The sequence below is a fragment of the Quercus suber genome, unplaced genomic scaffold (genome assembly GCF_002906115.3).
Source record: "Quercus suber isolate HL8 unplaced genomic scaffold, Cork oak 2.0 scaffold_41, whole genome shotgun sequence".
In the NCBI taxonomy this organism is placed as follows: Eukaryota; Viridiplantae; Streptophyta; class Magnoliopsida; order Fagales; family Fagaceae; genus Quercus; species Quercus suber.
This window is the reverse complement of record NW_027069506.1, coordinates 2914-15773: the sequence shown is the minus strand read 5'-3', so window position 1 is coordinate 15773 and position 12860 is coordinate 2914. Positions and strand designations below refer to the sequence as shown.

The following is a 12860-nucleotide window of genomic DNA, read 5'->3' as shown; positions in this document are numbered from 1 at the left end:
AAGAATATTTTACATGATAGTAAGATTGGTTTCTAGATTATCATGCAGTAGTTTGGGAAAAATTAGCGATAATATTTTCCATGTTGATATGACTTACATGATGGATTTCAAAATTCTTAATTCCTTTCTCTAGATTGTTTATTCTTTTTATTGCTTTATATTATATTTTTTTCTTAGATTAATTTCTTGGTTAGTTTATTTAATTTCAAAACAACCAATTTTTATTAAACTAGATTAGGATTTATTTAGTCAAGATTTAACTAATTTTCCTACATTCATACAAGTCCCCTGTGGGTTCAACCTTGTTCTTGCCAAACTATAATTCGATATGGTTTATACACTTGTGAGTATTTTAAAATTTCACAACATAAATCTTTCCCAAGGAAACAAATACACTATAGCAAGAGAAGTTAACAATCTCAAGAAAAACATCTCTACAATCTGTGGACAACTTATAGAGAAAACCTTTGGCTGCACCATTGATGTATTCACCACTAAATCTAAAGGATTCTATCTGGGATCGATTGCTATCTGCAAAATAGGACTCATTTCATGTGATCCAAATCAGTCCACTAGGTCTTCTAAGTAATTCGACAACCATTAAGGCTGGGTATCCTATTTCTGTGAAAGCAGCCAGATGGATGATGATTCACAAAGATTCTAAATTACGCTTTTGGGCCTCAATTAATTAATTTAAATCTCTTATTTCAGGGCCTCAACAAAAAGTGCGATTAATCTTAGTGATAACTATATGGCTTCGCCCAAGGGAGAAACCAAACATTATACGCAAATAGTATATATAGAGTAATTTAATTAAGAAACATTTGAGTTTGTATACAATAACATTAATGTTCTTTTATTTTATAGGTTACAGACATTATTTTGGAGATGGTATGATGCTACTATATATTTCAACATGAGCATAGTCATTAATTTGTTATCTTATTCCTTGAGGAATTTCTTAAACCAACGACCAGACAGCTTGGGATGTCTTTTCAACCCATTTTTGTAGTCTACATAGTTGATGCCAAACCGAACGGTGTAACCTGAACTCCATTCAAAGTTGTCCAATAATGACCATACAAAATATCCCTTCACATTAACACCATCCCTACATTGAAAAAATTGGATCAATTGGGCTTTAGAAACAACAATTTCCATAATTGTTTATACGGCATATTGATATTAGTACAAAGAAAGTTATATCATCACTAGATTCGAAAGAGAGAGGTCTTCTTTACTTACTTGATAGCCCTATGAATATATTGAAAATGGAGATAGTGATAATCAATTCTAGAGTTGTCTGCAAGGGCTTCCTTAAGTGGCAATGTAGCATTATTGAACTCATCAATTCCTATAATATAGTAGCAAATTTTTAGATTCGAATGGAAACCAAACTAGCATTCCTTTCCAAAAAAAAAAAAAATTTCTATGGCTAGTGCCATAACTTTAATGCAACCATAATTGAAAAGTTCAAAAGAAAATTACCATTCTCGGTAATAAAGATTAATGGATTATGGTACTTTGTCTTTGTATATAATAGAGCGTCTTGAATTCCTCTTGGATAGACATGAATCCAATCTGAAGTAAGCTGAAATGGCATTTTAAAGAAAGATTTTAAATTCATTATGGAATATGGATTCGGTATAAAACTCTCTTTTTACACCCTCCAAAGAAATGATGCCACATTATTTTTTCTTTACATTTTCAAAAGGGAGAACCGGGAATAACACACAAAATAACGTATTAATTTGTTTTTTTCAGATCCGAAAAAAACAAATTAATACGTCTATTCGTTAACCATTAGGTATTACATATTTTTGCCATGGAAATATTTTTCTTCAAAATTGTTTCATTAAATACTACGGGAAGGTGTTACTTATTCCTCAACCTGATATTATGGGGAAATTAACTATTTCTGCACCCCCACCATTTTTTTTTTTTTTCTTTTTTGGGCAATTGGTTTCGAGAATAAACTATAATGAAGATTGAGAAATCCGGTTAAAGATTAGTGAAAGGCTTTTCATATTTCATTGCATTTTTTATACTGTGTGTGGCTATGTTTAGGATTAAGGAAAGGTCCTTAATTTATGCAAATATCAAATCAAAATCTAGAACTTTAGAGAATTTCTGGCGGCTTCTCCTACTTGTTGGCGCTGAGTTCTCCAATAATATTTCTATGGCATTGGGTTGTTTTTCATTTTTTTTTTTTTTTGTCAAATTATTTATTGATTTTTCTAATCAAATTATTATTTTTTTTCATTTTTTTTGGTCAAATTATTTATTGATTTTTCTAATCAAACGAAAATCATTATATGATAATTTCTTATCTTTATGATCTTTTTTAGAAATGTTTTTATTTGGAAACAATTTTTTTTTTTTTATATACATAATAGAAATTCTACTCTAGCCTAATCTAAGTTTATATTTGTATGAATCTCATTTCTGGAGAACTGAATCCCTCCCCTTGCCCCTCACCCCACAAGAACTTTGTACTTTTGGAGTGATCATCATACTAAGAGTGCGTGGTTGTTATTTAGAAACAATTTCTAAATTGGATTACAAAGTTACTTCTTTTTAATTCAAAAAGTTTTAGCTATCTTCCTTTTTATATATATATATATTTTTTTTTTATACATTAATAGTTGGGAGTGAGAGGATTTAAACCCTGAATATCTTCATTAAAAATACTAGATGGTTTCAATTAGTTGAATTAAAAGACTCTTAACTTGTTATATCCCTTAATTCTCTTGAATTTTTAATAGAAGTGACATGTGACATTTTGAAAATTCAATGATCTTAAAGTTCAATTTTTACTCAGAAAATTGCTAATAAACAACAAAATTGTTATGGAGTTTTTATGTGTGTGTGTGTGTGTATATATATAATCTTTAAGTTGGGTGAAAATTAAACCATTTAAGAATTGCATAAAAGAAAAAAAAAATTTGAATCAAACTACTATAACCATCTTAAGATCTGTATCAATGTTATGTATATTCACTTTTTTACGCACCTTTGGACCGATGGGGATTCCATTGCGCACACCTGCCACCAAAAAAAAAAAAGCATGGTCATTTTACTATGTATGAGTTACAACAGCAAAATCAAAATCATGGCTCCAAAAGATTCAGTTCATACTAGAAGTATTAGTTCACGAATCTGTCAAATAGCTTGCGTTTTCAACTTTGGATTGACGTGAGTCGGCTACATATTTAGCAGTATAGTAGTTTAGCCCTAGAAAATCCAATGATCCTTTTACAATCTTGGATTGCACTTTCGTGAATTTGGGTAATCGGTCGCCAACAAGAGATCGCATGATATGTGGATAGTCACCATTGGTTAGGGGATCCATAAACCTACCACAAACCACGAAATTTTAAGTCTTTATTGTACATATTATATTAAACTAGCAAAGGGTTTTTCTATTCTTTGGAAATAACTAGCAAATATAGTAAAATAGATGTCCAAAACAAAGAGTCATGTAGTTCTAGTTTACTTACCATCCAAACATGAAATCAAGGGCTCTAAGCGCAGCATCATGGTCGTGCGTCACGTTAGAGAATGGCACAAACCAGTCTGTATTTAAGGATATACCCATAATACCTTTTTGTACTTCCTGCACATAGCGAATGCTTGCTTGTTTATCTAATTTCATCCTCACTTAGATAAACTTTTAACAAATTAATTCATAAGCTTTCAACAAAGAGTTAATCCACTTGCACACTAACGGAAAAGATAAATACTTACTCAATTACTAATACTGAAAGACAAGTTTGACTTGCGAATTTATCAAAGTTTATCAGCACTGCAAATATAGGTTTTAAAATAACGTACCTTAGATTGTCTTGTATCAAGTGCAATGCAACCACGTTTATTAAATGGAGTACAATTTTGAAACAAAAAAAGACAAAGAAAAAAAGTAGTAAAATAAACATAAAGCAATTTGGTGTATGGAACCTGATACTTTTGCTTGTACACTTTGACAGCGGATGCATGGGCAAGAATTAGATTATGTGAAGCCAAATATGGTTCTATCGCAGAATCTCCACCTGTGCAATTTAACTGTTGCCAACTAGAACACCGACCTGGTGCAAATTTCCCCTCTACATAACCAGCATAGACATAGCTATATGGTTCATTTAGTGTGATCCAATGTTTGACACGATCACCAAATTCTTTAAAGCAAAACTCAGAATAATCCCGAAAATCATCCCTAAACATATACATGCAAAAGTTTTCAAACTATTGAATAACTGCATTACAAAAATTAATTGTACATTTGTACATGAGCACTTCATTTTTAGCACAATTCAATTATAGATCTAAAAGGCCTAACTATCCCAAAAGCAAAAAGCTCTCTGTTTTATATAAATTAGTGTGTAACCACGTACATATGTACAGATACAATTAAAAACAATCATAATTATTCAGTTCAAATTATATATTTTAAATAAAATGTTGAAATTATATATGGTATTACCTTATACCCTTTTTAAACCATAGATTTTTAAAATATATCATGGTTTCTCATTATATATATATATATATATATGATTTAGAATTTAGTTGGATGTGGATTCTTCGATTTTTGTACCCAATAATTCACTTGCCACCAAAAAATAATAATAATAATAATTAAATGAACATGTGGTATAAAATTGGACTCCAATTTAAAACTAATTTTGAATCTAATTGGATTTGAAATTTTTAATTTTCATACTCAATTATTCGATCACTTAGCACAAAAATTAAAAATTAAATAAGACACATGGCTCCCAATTGAACTCCAATTGAAATTCAATTTAAATTTAAATTTGATTTTCTCTTAACTTTGGATTATATATATATATATATAATCCAATAATTGGGGAAGGGTAATTTGAAAAGGCCAACCAGTTGAGCTATAAAACACTTGACAGCAAAATGTTTTTACATAAATTAAAATTTTTCTTTGTTAGTGTATACATTTGTTAATGCATAATAATAATAATAATACTTAGCACTTGATACAGATACTTACTAAATCACAAATTAGTGAAATTACACTTTCTAACTTTTACAGATTTTCAATTCAATCGTGTAAATTCCTTGTTTCTTAATCCAATCCTTTATCTTTAATATATTTTCAATTTTTAGTCATTCTATCTAATTTTGTCTCTCGCTAGCTATTAGCCTTAATATTTTTCAATTTTCAAAATGATATCATTTTAGTGGAGCAAATTGGACAGAAGGGTTATATTGGAAACAAAAAGAAGTCAAATAACTCAATATAGGACTATATTGAAAACAAGGGGAAATTAATTTTCTTTATTAAATTGTAGGTTAATATTTCGTTAATGTATCATATCATGATCTCACATAACAAGTTTTCAGTGATAAATTCTTAACAAATAATATCAAACTCAATAGTTTTGTAAGACAATGAGCCCAGCAACTTCACAAATAAGTCATTAATTTAAAATAGTAGTAATCAAAATGTTCCCGCCCCCCCCCCCCCTTTCGATTCCTTAGAATTTTAGTCATCAATTAAAATTTTAAAGATCATAATCACAATGAAATTTGTTAAAACTATACTAATTAAAATTCAAATGAATAAAATCATCGATCATAAGGTAAATTTACCACTTACACAATATGAGGACTCAAAAAACCACCATACTCATCTTCCAATGCCTGGGGAAGATCCCAATGGAAGAGGGTCACAAAGGGTTGTAGACCTGCATTCAATCATAGCAAACAAAAGTGAATTAATAGTGCATGATAAGTTGATGATATGTGATGGAATTTAAGAATTATTCATGACCTCTGGCTAAAAGCTTGTTGATTAGTTTGTTGTAGTATTTGATTCCTTCCCTGTTCACACCCCTAGATAGTTTTCCTTCTAAAATTAGTCACAAAAAAGAGATTATTAGGAACATAATATGGTCACAAAACAATAGTCATTTCATTCCAACCTAAGATGTGCACTTGATGATATGTCCTTGTCATTGGATTGTTCAGACCTTTTATGGGATTGTGAAAATGATAATCTTACTTGGCAGTACTCGAGACCATGAGATTGAGAATCTGTATGCATCTAAGCCAATCTTTTTCATGATCCGAACATCTCCCTACCATGTGTAATAACAAAAGCATATATAAATTGTTGGAAAAAGCTGAAATGAAGATTTATTATATTGTGATTCTCTTGTATTTGGTTAGATATGGTCAATAATAAGAAAAAAGCATGTGACAATCTTTATATATATATATATATATATATATAAACAAGTGGAGAAAGAATGATAAGAACCCCGATTCTCCTTATAAAGAAAACAAAACTGTGCAATTGTGCTAAACAACTCTTGGTAATGATGGGCTAATTATATGTAAGATAAAATTTAGCTACAAAATTGGTTGTAGCCTTAGGCAATGACCAATTTTGTAGCTAAACTTTGTCCACATATGTATGGTTTTCTTTCCAATTTTAATTTTGAACCCCGAACAACATATATACCTTATAGCGATGATATTGATCAATAGCTACATCTCCGTTGCTTCCACCCTTTATTTTACCTGCAATTTCATTGTAAGAATTTTTTTCTTTTACTATTTAAGAACTAGTAATTAGACCATTAGAGCCGTAAAAAAAATGGAACTAGTACTTAACCCTCACGACCATAACATATACAACTCATTTCTAGTTTGGAATTCAGTTAAGGAAGAAAGGAAGGAAGAGGGGGGAAGTGTTTTGTACACAAATTTTGAGATTTTCCAATCCTTGTGGAAGCTATAGCGGAGACCTTGTGCAAATAATAGATCCAATCATAAAGTAAAGTTTTTGCATTCAATAAACAAGAGTTGCTAATCTAAATCTTTGAGTGGAGATTTCAAAGTAAAAAATAGGAGAGTTTGTGTGCAACAGTTTTATAGTAGAAAAGTCCATGGATTCAGAGCTGCGCCTGCGCCCGACCCGCATTAGAAGGGAAGATTAGCAAAGTGAGAAAAGATAGAGGGACAGGAGTAGCATCTTATTCTCTTCACGAGAACGTGTGGTCATGTAAGTAAGTACTATATGAGGTAACAATAGACTTAGGGTGAAGTCTATTGTACAAACTTCCATTTTATTTAGTGAAATGTTTCCTTGTGGATTTTTTTAAGTTAAATCCTCCCCACGTTTTTACTATGAAACCACAGTTTCGTAAATTTTCTTAAGTTATCATTCTTGGTGTTCATGTTATCTGTGCTTATTTGATGCATTAATCATTTTAATCAATAATCAATTAATTAATTGGTTAAAATTTGATTAATTTGGTAACAATTGGGGTCAAAAACCCTAATAGATCTATACTTTAGCTAATTCATTGTAGGAAAATGCTAAGTTCTACAAGTTTTACTACATAAAATTTACAAATGGATGTGACAATATATATGGTTGGTGGACTTCAACCACCTATTAAATGAATGTTTAAAATATATTTTGAACAAAATTTGGCTACAAACTTGGTTGTAGCCTAAGGCTACAACTTCCTTTTAAAAATTTAACATTGCTACAAATTTTGAAAATCTAACCACTGGATTACATGTTCTTTACTTTGTTAACACACTAGTCAAATTTTGTATCAATTGGATGTTATTTACTATATGATCCATAAACTTATTTTTTATGTATAATTTCATACTACATAAACTTGCAATTTAAACAAATGATTGATGAAATAGCTATTTATCTTTGATCTTTTGAAAATTTTTCCAGTATGGAAGATATAAAACGAAAATGTAATCGAATTGTGGATTTGTCAAAATTCATATCTAATATAAAAAATAAATAAATAAATAAAATAAAAAATAAAAATTGAATGAAATTGTGGCCTTAGGCTACAACCAAATTTGCACACAAACTTTGTCCATATGCTTTAGAGATTGGTGGCACATAAGTTTGTTAGCTTCATGTATGAAAAGTGGTAGTATCTGTAGCATTACTTTTGTTATAATTGTAAATTACTACAATGTAGGGAATTCTGTCTGTAATCTTTACTATACAATTTCACAACAGCTACTAGTTCTTTTTTAAATCCATCACTTACATTACCTTATTACCTACCATTATTTTACATGGAAGAATCTCCTTATTTTGTTTTCCTTTAAATTTAATAATAACAATAAATTTTATAAATATAAAATTGTATGAGTACCAAGCTATTCAAAATATTAAATAACATGACAATTTGTACATTGGAGAGAGAGAGAGAGAGAGAGAGAGAGAGAGAGAGAGAGAGAGAGAGAGACCTGGATATCTATGAGTGAAAGTGTCCCATATACTTGGTTCTTTACCACCTTCTTTTGCTGCACCTTCATACTGGAAATTTGAATGAACAGACATGTGCACATGATAATATTGATCATATTCTTGGTATCTCAGGACATTTGAAGAAAAACTTTGATTCAAATTAACATAAAGGAAATTGTGACATAATTACCTGATAAGCCGCTGCTGCTGTCCCAAAAACAAAACCTTTGGGAAAACTAGTCCGGTTGAGTGAAGAAGTGTCAAGGCTTGGTGAAACAGCAGTGCCATTAGTCAATAAGACAAGAAGAACTAGGAGGCCTAACACTGGAATGCCTTGAAAGGCCATAATTGATTTTGCCCTTTTATTGTGTAGCAACTAGATATAATCTGTTGGTTTTTTCTTTTTTTCTTTTATAGAAGAGCACTACGTAATCTTATTTTTTTGGAAAAGATAAAAATAGAGATGAAAAAAAAAAGGGATAGGCAATATGCTAGTCATCATAGCTGTCCTTCAACTGATTGTTTGACATTGTACGTAGGATTATAGATATCCTCCAAAATAGATTCTATCCTATCAAAATCAACAAGATTGAGAAAATTCCTTTAATGGATTGATTAAGTGCTCATGTATATATAGTGGATTTTTTGAAATATTGATTTTATTAGTTATATATTTTTTATTCTAGGATCTATCAAAAGTCTGTTTATTTTTTAATCCATTGTAGGCAAATGAATTATAGATTTCAAAGCAGTGAAAGTATTTTGATTAAAGGGAAGAGAGAGAGAGATCGAAAGAGAAAAGTATGAAAAAGAAGGAAAAGTGAATTCAGGAAAGAAAACTTGTATTATTCTTTGTCGATGAATTACATAGCTTCTTACCCTGTATTTCTACACAACCTAAGGTTGAGTGAGAAGATGAAACAAACTCTACTAATTCAACCTTGTTACTTAAGTTACAAATTATTGTTAAACTACAAACACACTATCTAACTAACTTGATATTACGTCTGGATTCTAGTTAGTTCAACATATGAAGTCTTATCGTCGAATAGGAGATTTGGTATTCAATTCTCACCTACACAAAAAAACTAATTAATGTCTTGACTTGATAATAAAGAGTAATTATCAAAATACAAATGACAAGGTTTAAAATACTATCTTCTCAAAAAAAATAAATAAATAAATAAATTTGACAGCCCATTAATTCATAATTACTAGATGATGTCCCACGCGATGTATGAACTACTTTACAATTTCACTTAAAATCATTTTTAGGTATATTAAGACCATCATATAATACTTATTTTGTTGTATAATATTTATGTTTGGCCACAATATTTTTGAATACTTCGAAAATTTATTTTCTTAATTCATATTTTATTTTAAAAATTATATAACACTATAAGACTATAAGACTATAACATATTATAATATTTACCATTAAAAGTAGATTTATTTTTAAAACTAATTAAATGATTTTGAAATCTATAAATAATAATTTAAAGCATAAAGTACTTTTATATTCTAAAATTGCACAAATTTACACAACCTCCCAAATACTTTTTCAACCACTCTATTCTCACAACGAAATATGGAAACCTCAATCACAAACGCCCAACTCATTGTCTCAATGAAATTAAAGAAATTATTTGTAAGTATTAACATAAAAAGAATGTGATTAAAGAAAGATCAATTGGCTAAAAACACATCCATTTATCAAAATTTAATAGTTTTTATTTGGGCTTCCGTACCCTTTAAAAAAAACTAAAAATAATTTGAAATCATCATCAATTTTTATTTTTATCACTATAGCTCATATTGCATAAAATAGCAGTAAAAAATACCAACAAAGAAGCCTACAAATTATGAGTTCTAACACACACACACACACACACACACAAGAAAAAAAAAAGAAGCTAACTTCATAAATAATCAATTAGAATGTTTCTTTTTCTTTATTTCTAAAACAAAATACATTTATGACTTTCCCAAACCAAAATCCCAAACACCCACAAACTCAAAACAAATTACAACCTTTACAAAATCCAAAATTTCTAACTTCAACAACAAATCGTAAGCTACCGTCACCGAATAAAAAACGCAAGCTCCCTTCTTTTATCATAGCCTACTCATATGGGTTAGAATTAAATGGTACCACAATGTCGGAGTTACATAGGTGTCATTGAAAGGTTGAAAGAAAATGATATCATTTTTTGTTTGAGTATATTTGAGATGGGATAGCATGAAGGGTTATAGGCATGTGTATATAAATGAGTAAAAGTGGAAATGGTAAATGGAAATGCAAAGAGTTTTTTGTGTGTGAGAGAGAAGAAAAGTCTAGAAACATTGAACCAAATGAAAAAAATAGAAGTCTTAAAACATTGAATATAAAATGCAACAAAAAGTAGTCTTGAAACATTGAACCAAAGGAAACAAAGATTCTCTATTTTTAAATTTGTTCTTATACTTGATATGACTTAAGAGTATTTCAATTTTCTTCAAAGAGTGTGCTACATGGCAAAACCTCATGCTTTCTTGCATGAGGTCTCTACTTTTATATATACTAGTAAGTTGTCCGTGTGATGCACTGATAATATTGTGATATTTTATGTAAAACAGTTTTGGATAATGTTGTACATATATTATAAAGAAAAAATAAACTAAATTAGAGTAACGAAACATATGTATTTTAAGATATTAAAAATTAGTTTAGTGGCTTCACTACATATTTGCAGCCTTCTTAAAATAAGATTAATTTTTGTTTTAATCATGAAACAAAAAATAAATGCAAAAGAGTAACAGGATCATGAAAATTAACTAATTTGTGTTGTGTTCACATATTTCATACCATAAAATGAAAGTATGCCCAATTCTTTGACTGTCTTCCACTCATCAATAGTGCGACATTAAGACATGGTGTGGGTAATTGTGTATACATGTCTTATAGATCATTTAAAATTAAACCATGGTAGAATATGGTTTTACATTGCGTACCAAATATTCTCTCTACTTAAATACCCAAAACAAAATCTATCCAACCAAATTACCCAAACTTAAATCATATTTAAGCCCCTAATTTTAAAAGCAAAAAGGGAAAAAAAATTACCCTTAGGGGTTTTGGCATCTTGATGGTGGTGGGAGGCCAGTATAACAGAGGTGGTGACCCTTGGATTCTCTTTCTCTCTTTCAATGTTTTGTTAGTCTCAGGTCTTTTATATTGATAACATTTTTTATATTGAAAATATATAGTAAATAATGCTATTTAATAATCACAACATTTTTGTGTCTCTCTATCTCTTTTCAGGAATTTATCTGGTTAGTTATTATTATTAGTCCTTACTTTTTTTTTTTTTTTTTTTTTTTTGCTTTTAAAAAAAAAATACTAAAAGAGTGGGTATGCTAAAGACAAGATAAATAGAGAAATGTGTGGTGTAAGTTTAGTCAATTAATGAGATATTAATGAGATAATAGTAAATAAATTAATGTGAACTTTTGGGTAACAGTAAAAAAAAAAAAAAAAAAAAAAAAAAAAAAAAAAAAAAAAAAAAAAAAAACCTTAATGAAAGAGGGAAAAAATGCTAATGCAAAATTAGAGCGCCACTTGGCAGGGTTCATGCACTTTCACATAAGGTCTCTGCTTTTTATATACAAGTCTAACAACTTGTTAGATTCAAATAAAAGTAAAATTTTTTAAAAAAATATTTTTTAAAGCACTTGTCTATATATCTTACGATACGATTAATATCATTTTAGATCATTTAAAATTAACCATGGTAGAATATGGTTTTACATTGCGTCCAAATATTCTCTCTACTTAAATACCAAAACAATCTATCCAACCAAATTACCCAACTTAAATCATATTTAAGCCCCTAATTTTAAAAGCAAAAAGGGAAAAAAAATTACCTTAGGGGTTTTGGATCTTGATGGTGGTGGGAGGCCAGTATAAGAGGTGGTGACCCTGGATCCTCTTTCTCTCTTTCAATGTTTTGTTAGTCTCAGGTCTTTTATATTGATAAAATTTTTTTATATTGAAAATATATAGTAAATAATGCTATTATTTAATAATCACAACATTTTTGTGTCTCTCTATCTCTTTTCAGGAATTTATCTGGTTATTATTATTATTAGTCTTACTTTTTTTTCTTTTTTTTTTTTAAAAAAAAAATACTAAAAGAGTGGGTATGCTAAAGACAAGATAAATAGAGAAATGTGTGGTGTAAGTTTAGTCAATTAATGAGATATAATGAGATAATAGTAAATAATTAATGTGAACTTTTGGGTACAGTAAAAAAAAAAAAAAAAAAAAAAAAAAAAAAAAAAAAAAAAAAAACCTTAATGAGAGGGAAAAAAATGCTAAATGCAAAATTAGAGCGCCACTTGGCAGGGTCTCATGCACTTTCACATAAGGTCTCTGCTTTTTATATACAAGTCTAACAACTTGTTAGATTCAAATAAAAGTACAAATTTTTTAAAAGATATTATTTTAAAGCACTTGTCTATATATCTTACGATACGATTAATATCATTTTAGATCATTTAAAATTAAACCATGGTAGAATATGGTTTTACATTGCGTACCAAATATTCT

At 29.2% G+C, this 12860-nt stretch overlaps 1 protein-coding gene across 1 annotated transcript; it reads right to left on the bottom strand.

Moving 5' to 3' along the window:
- Positions 1–942: 942 nt before the first annotated feature.
- LOC112011068 (beta-glucosidase 12) lies at positions 943–8618 on the bottom strand. The gene is given in 13 exon segments (XM_065771282.1): positions 943–1111; positions 1246–1354; positions 1489–1591; positions 3014–3045; positions 3139–3356; positions 3501–3616; positions 3958–4213; positions 5630–5717; positions 5804–5881; positions 6035–6110; positions 6497–6555; positions 8269–8338; positions 8460–8618. Coding segments are annotated over 13 exon segments (1530 nt in total). The 5' UTR covers positions 8616–8618.
- Positions 8619–12860: the final 4242 nt, after the last annotated feature.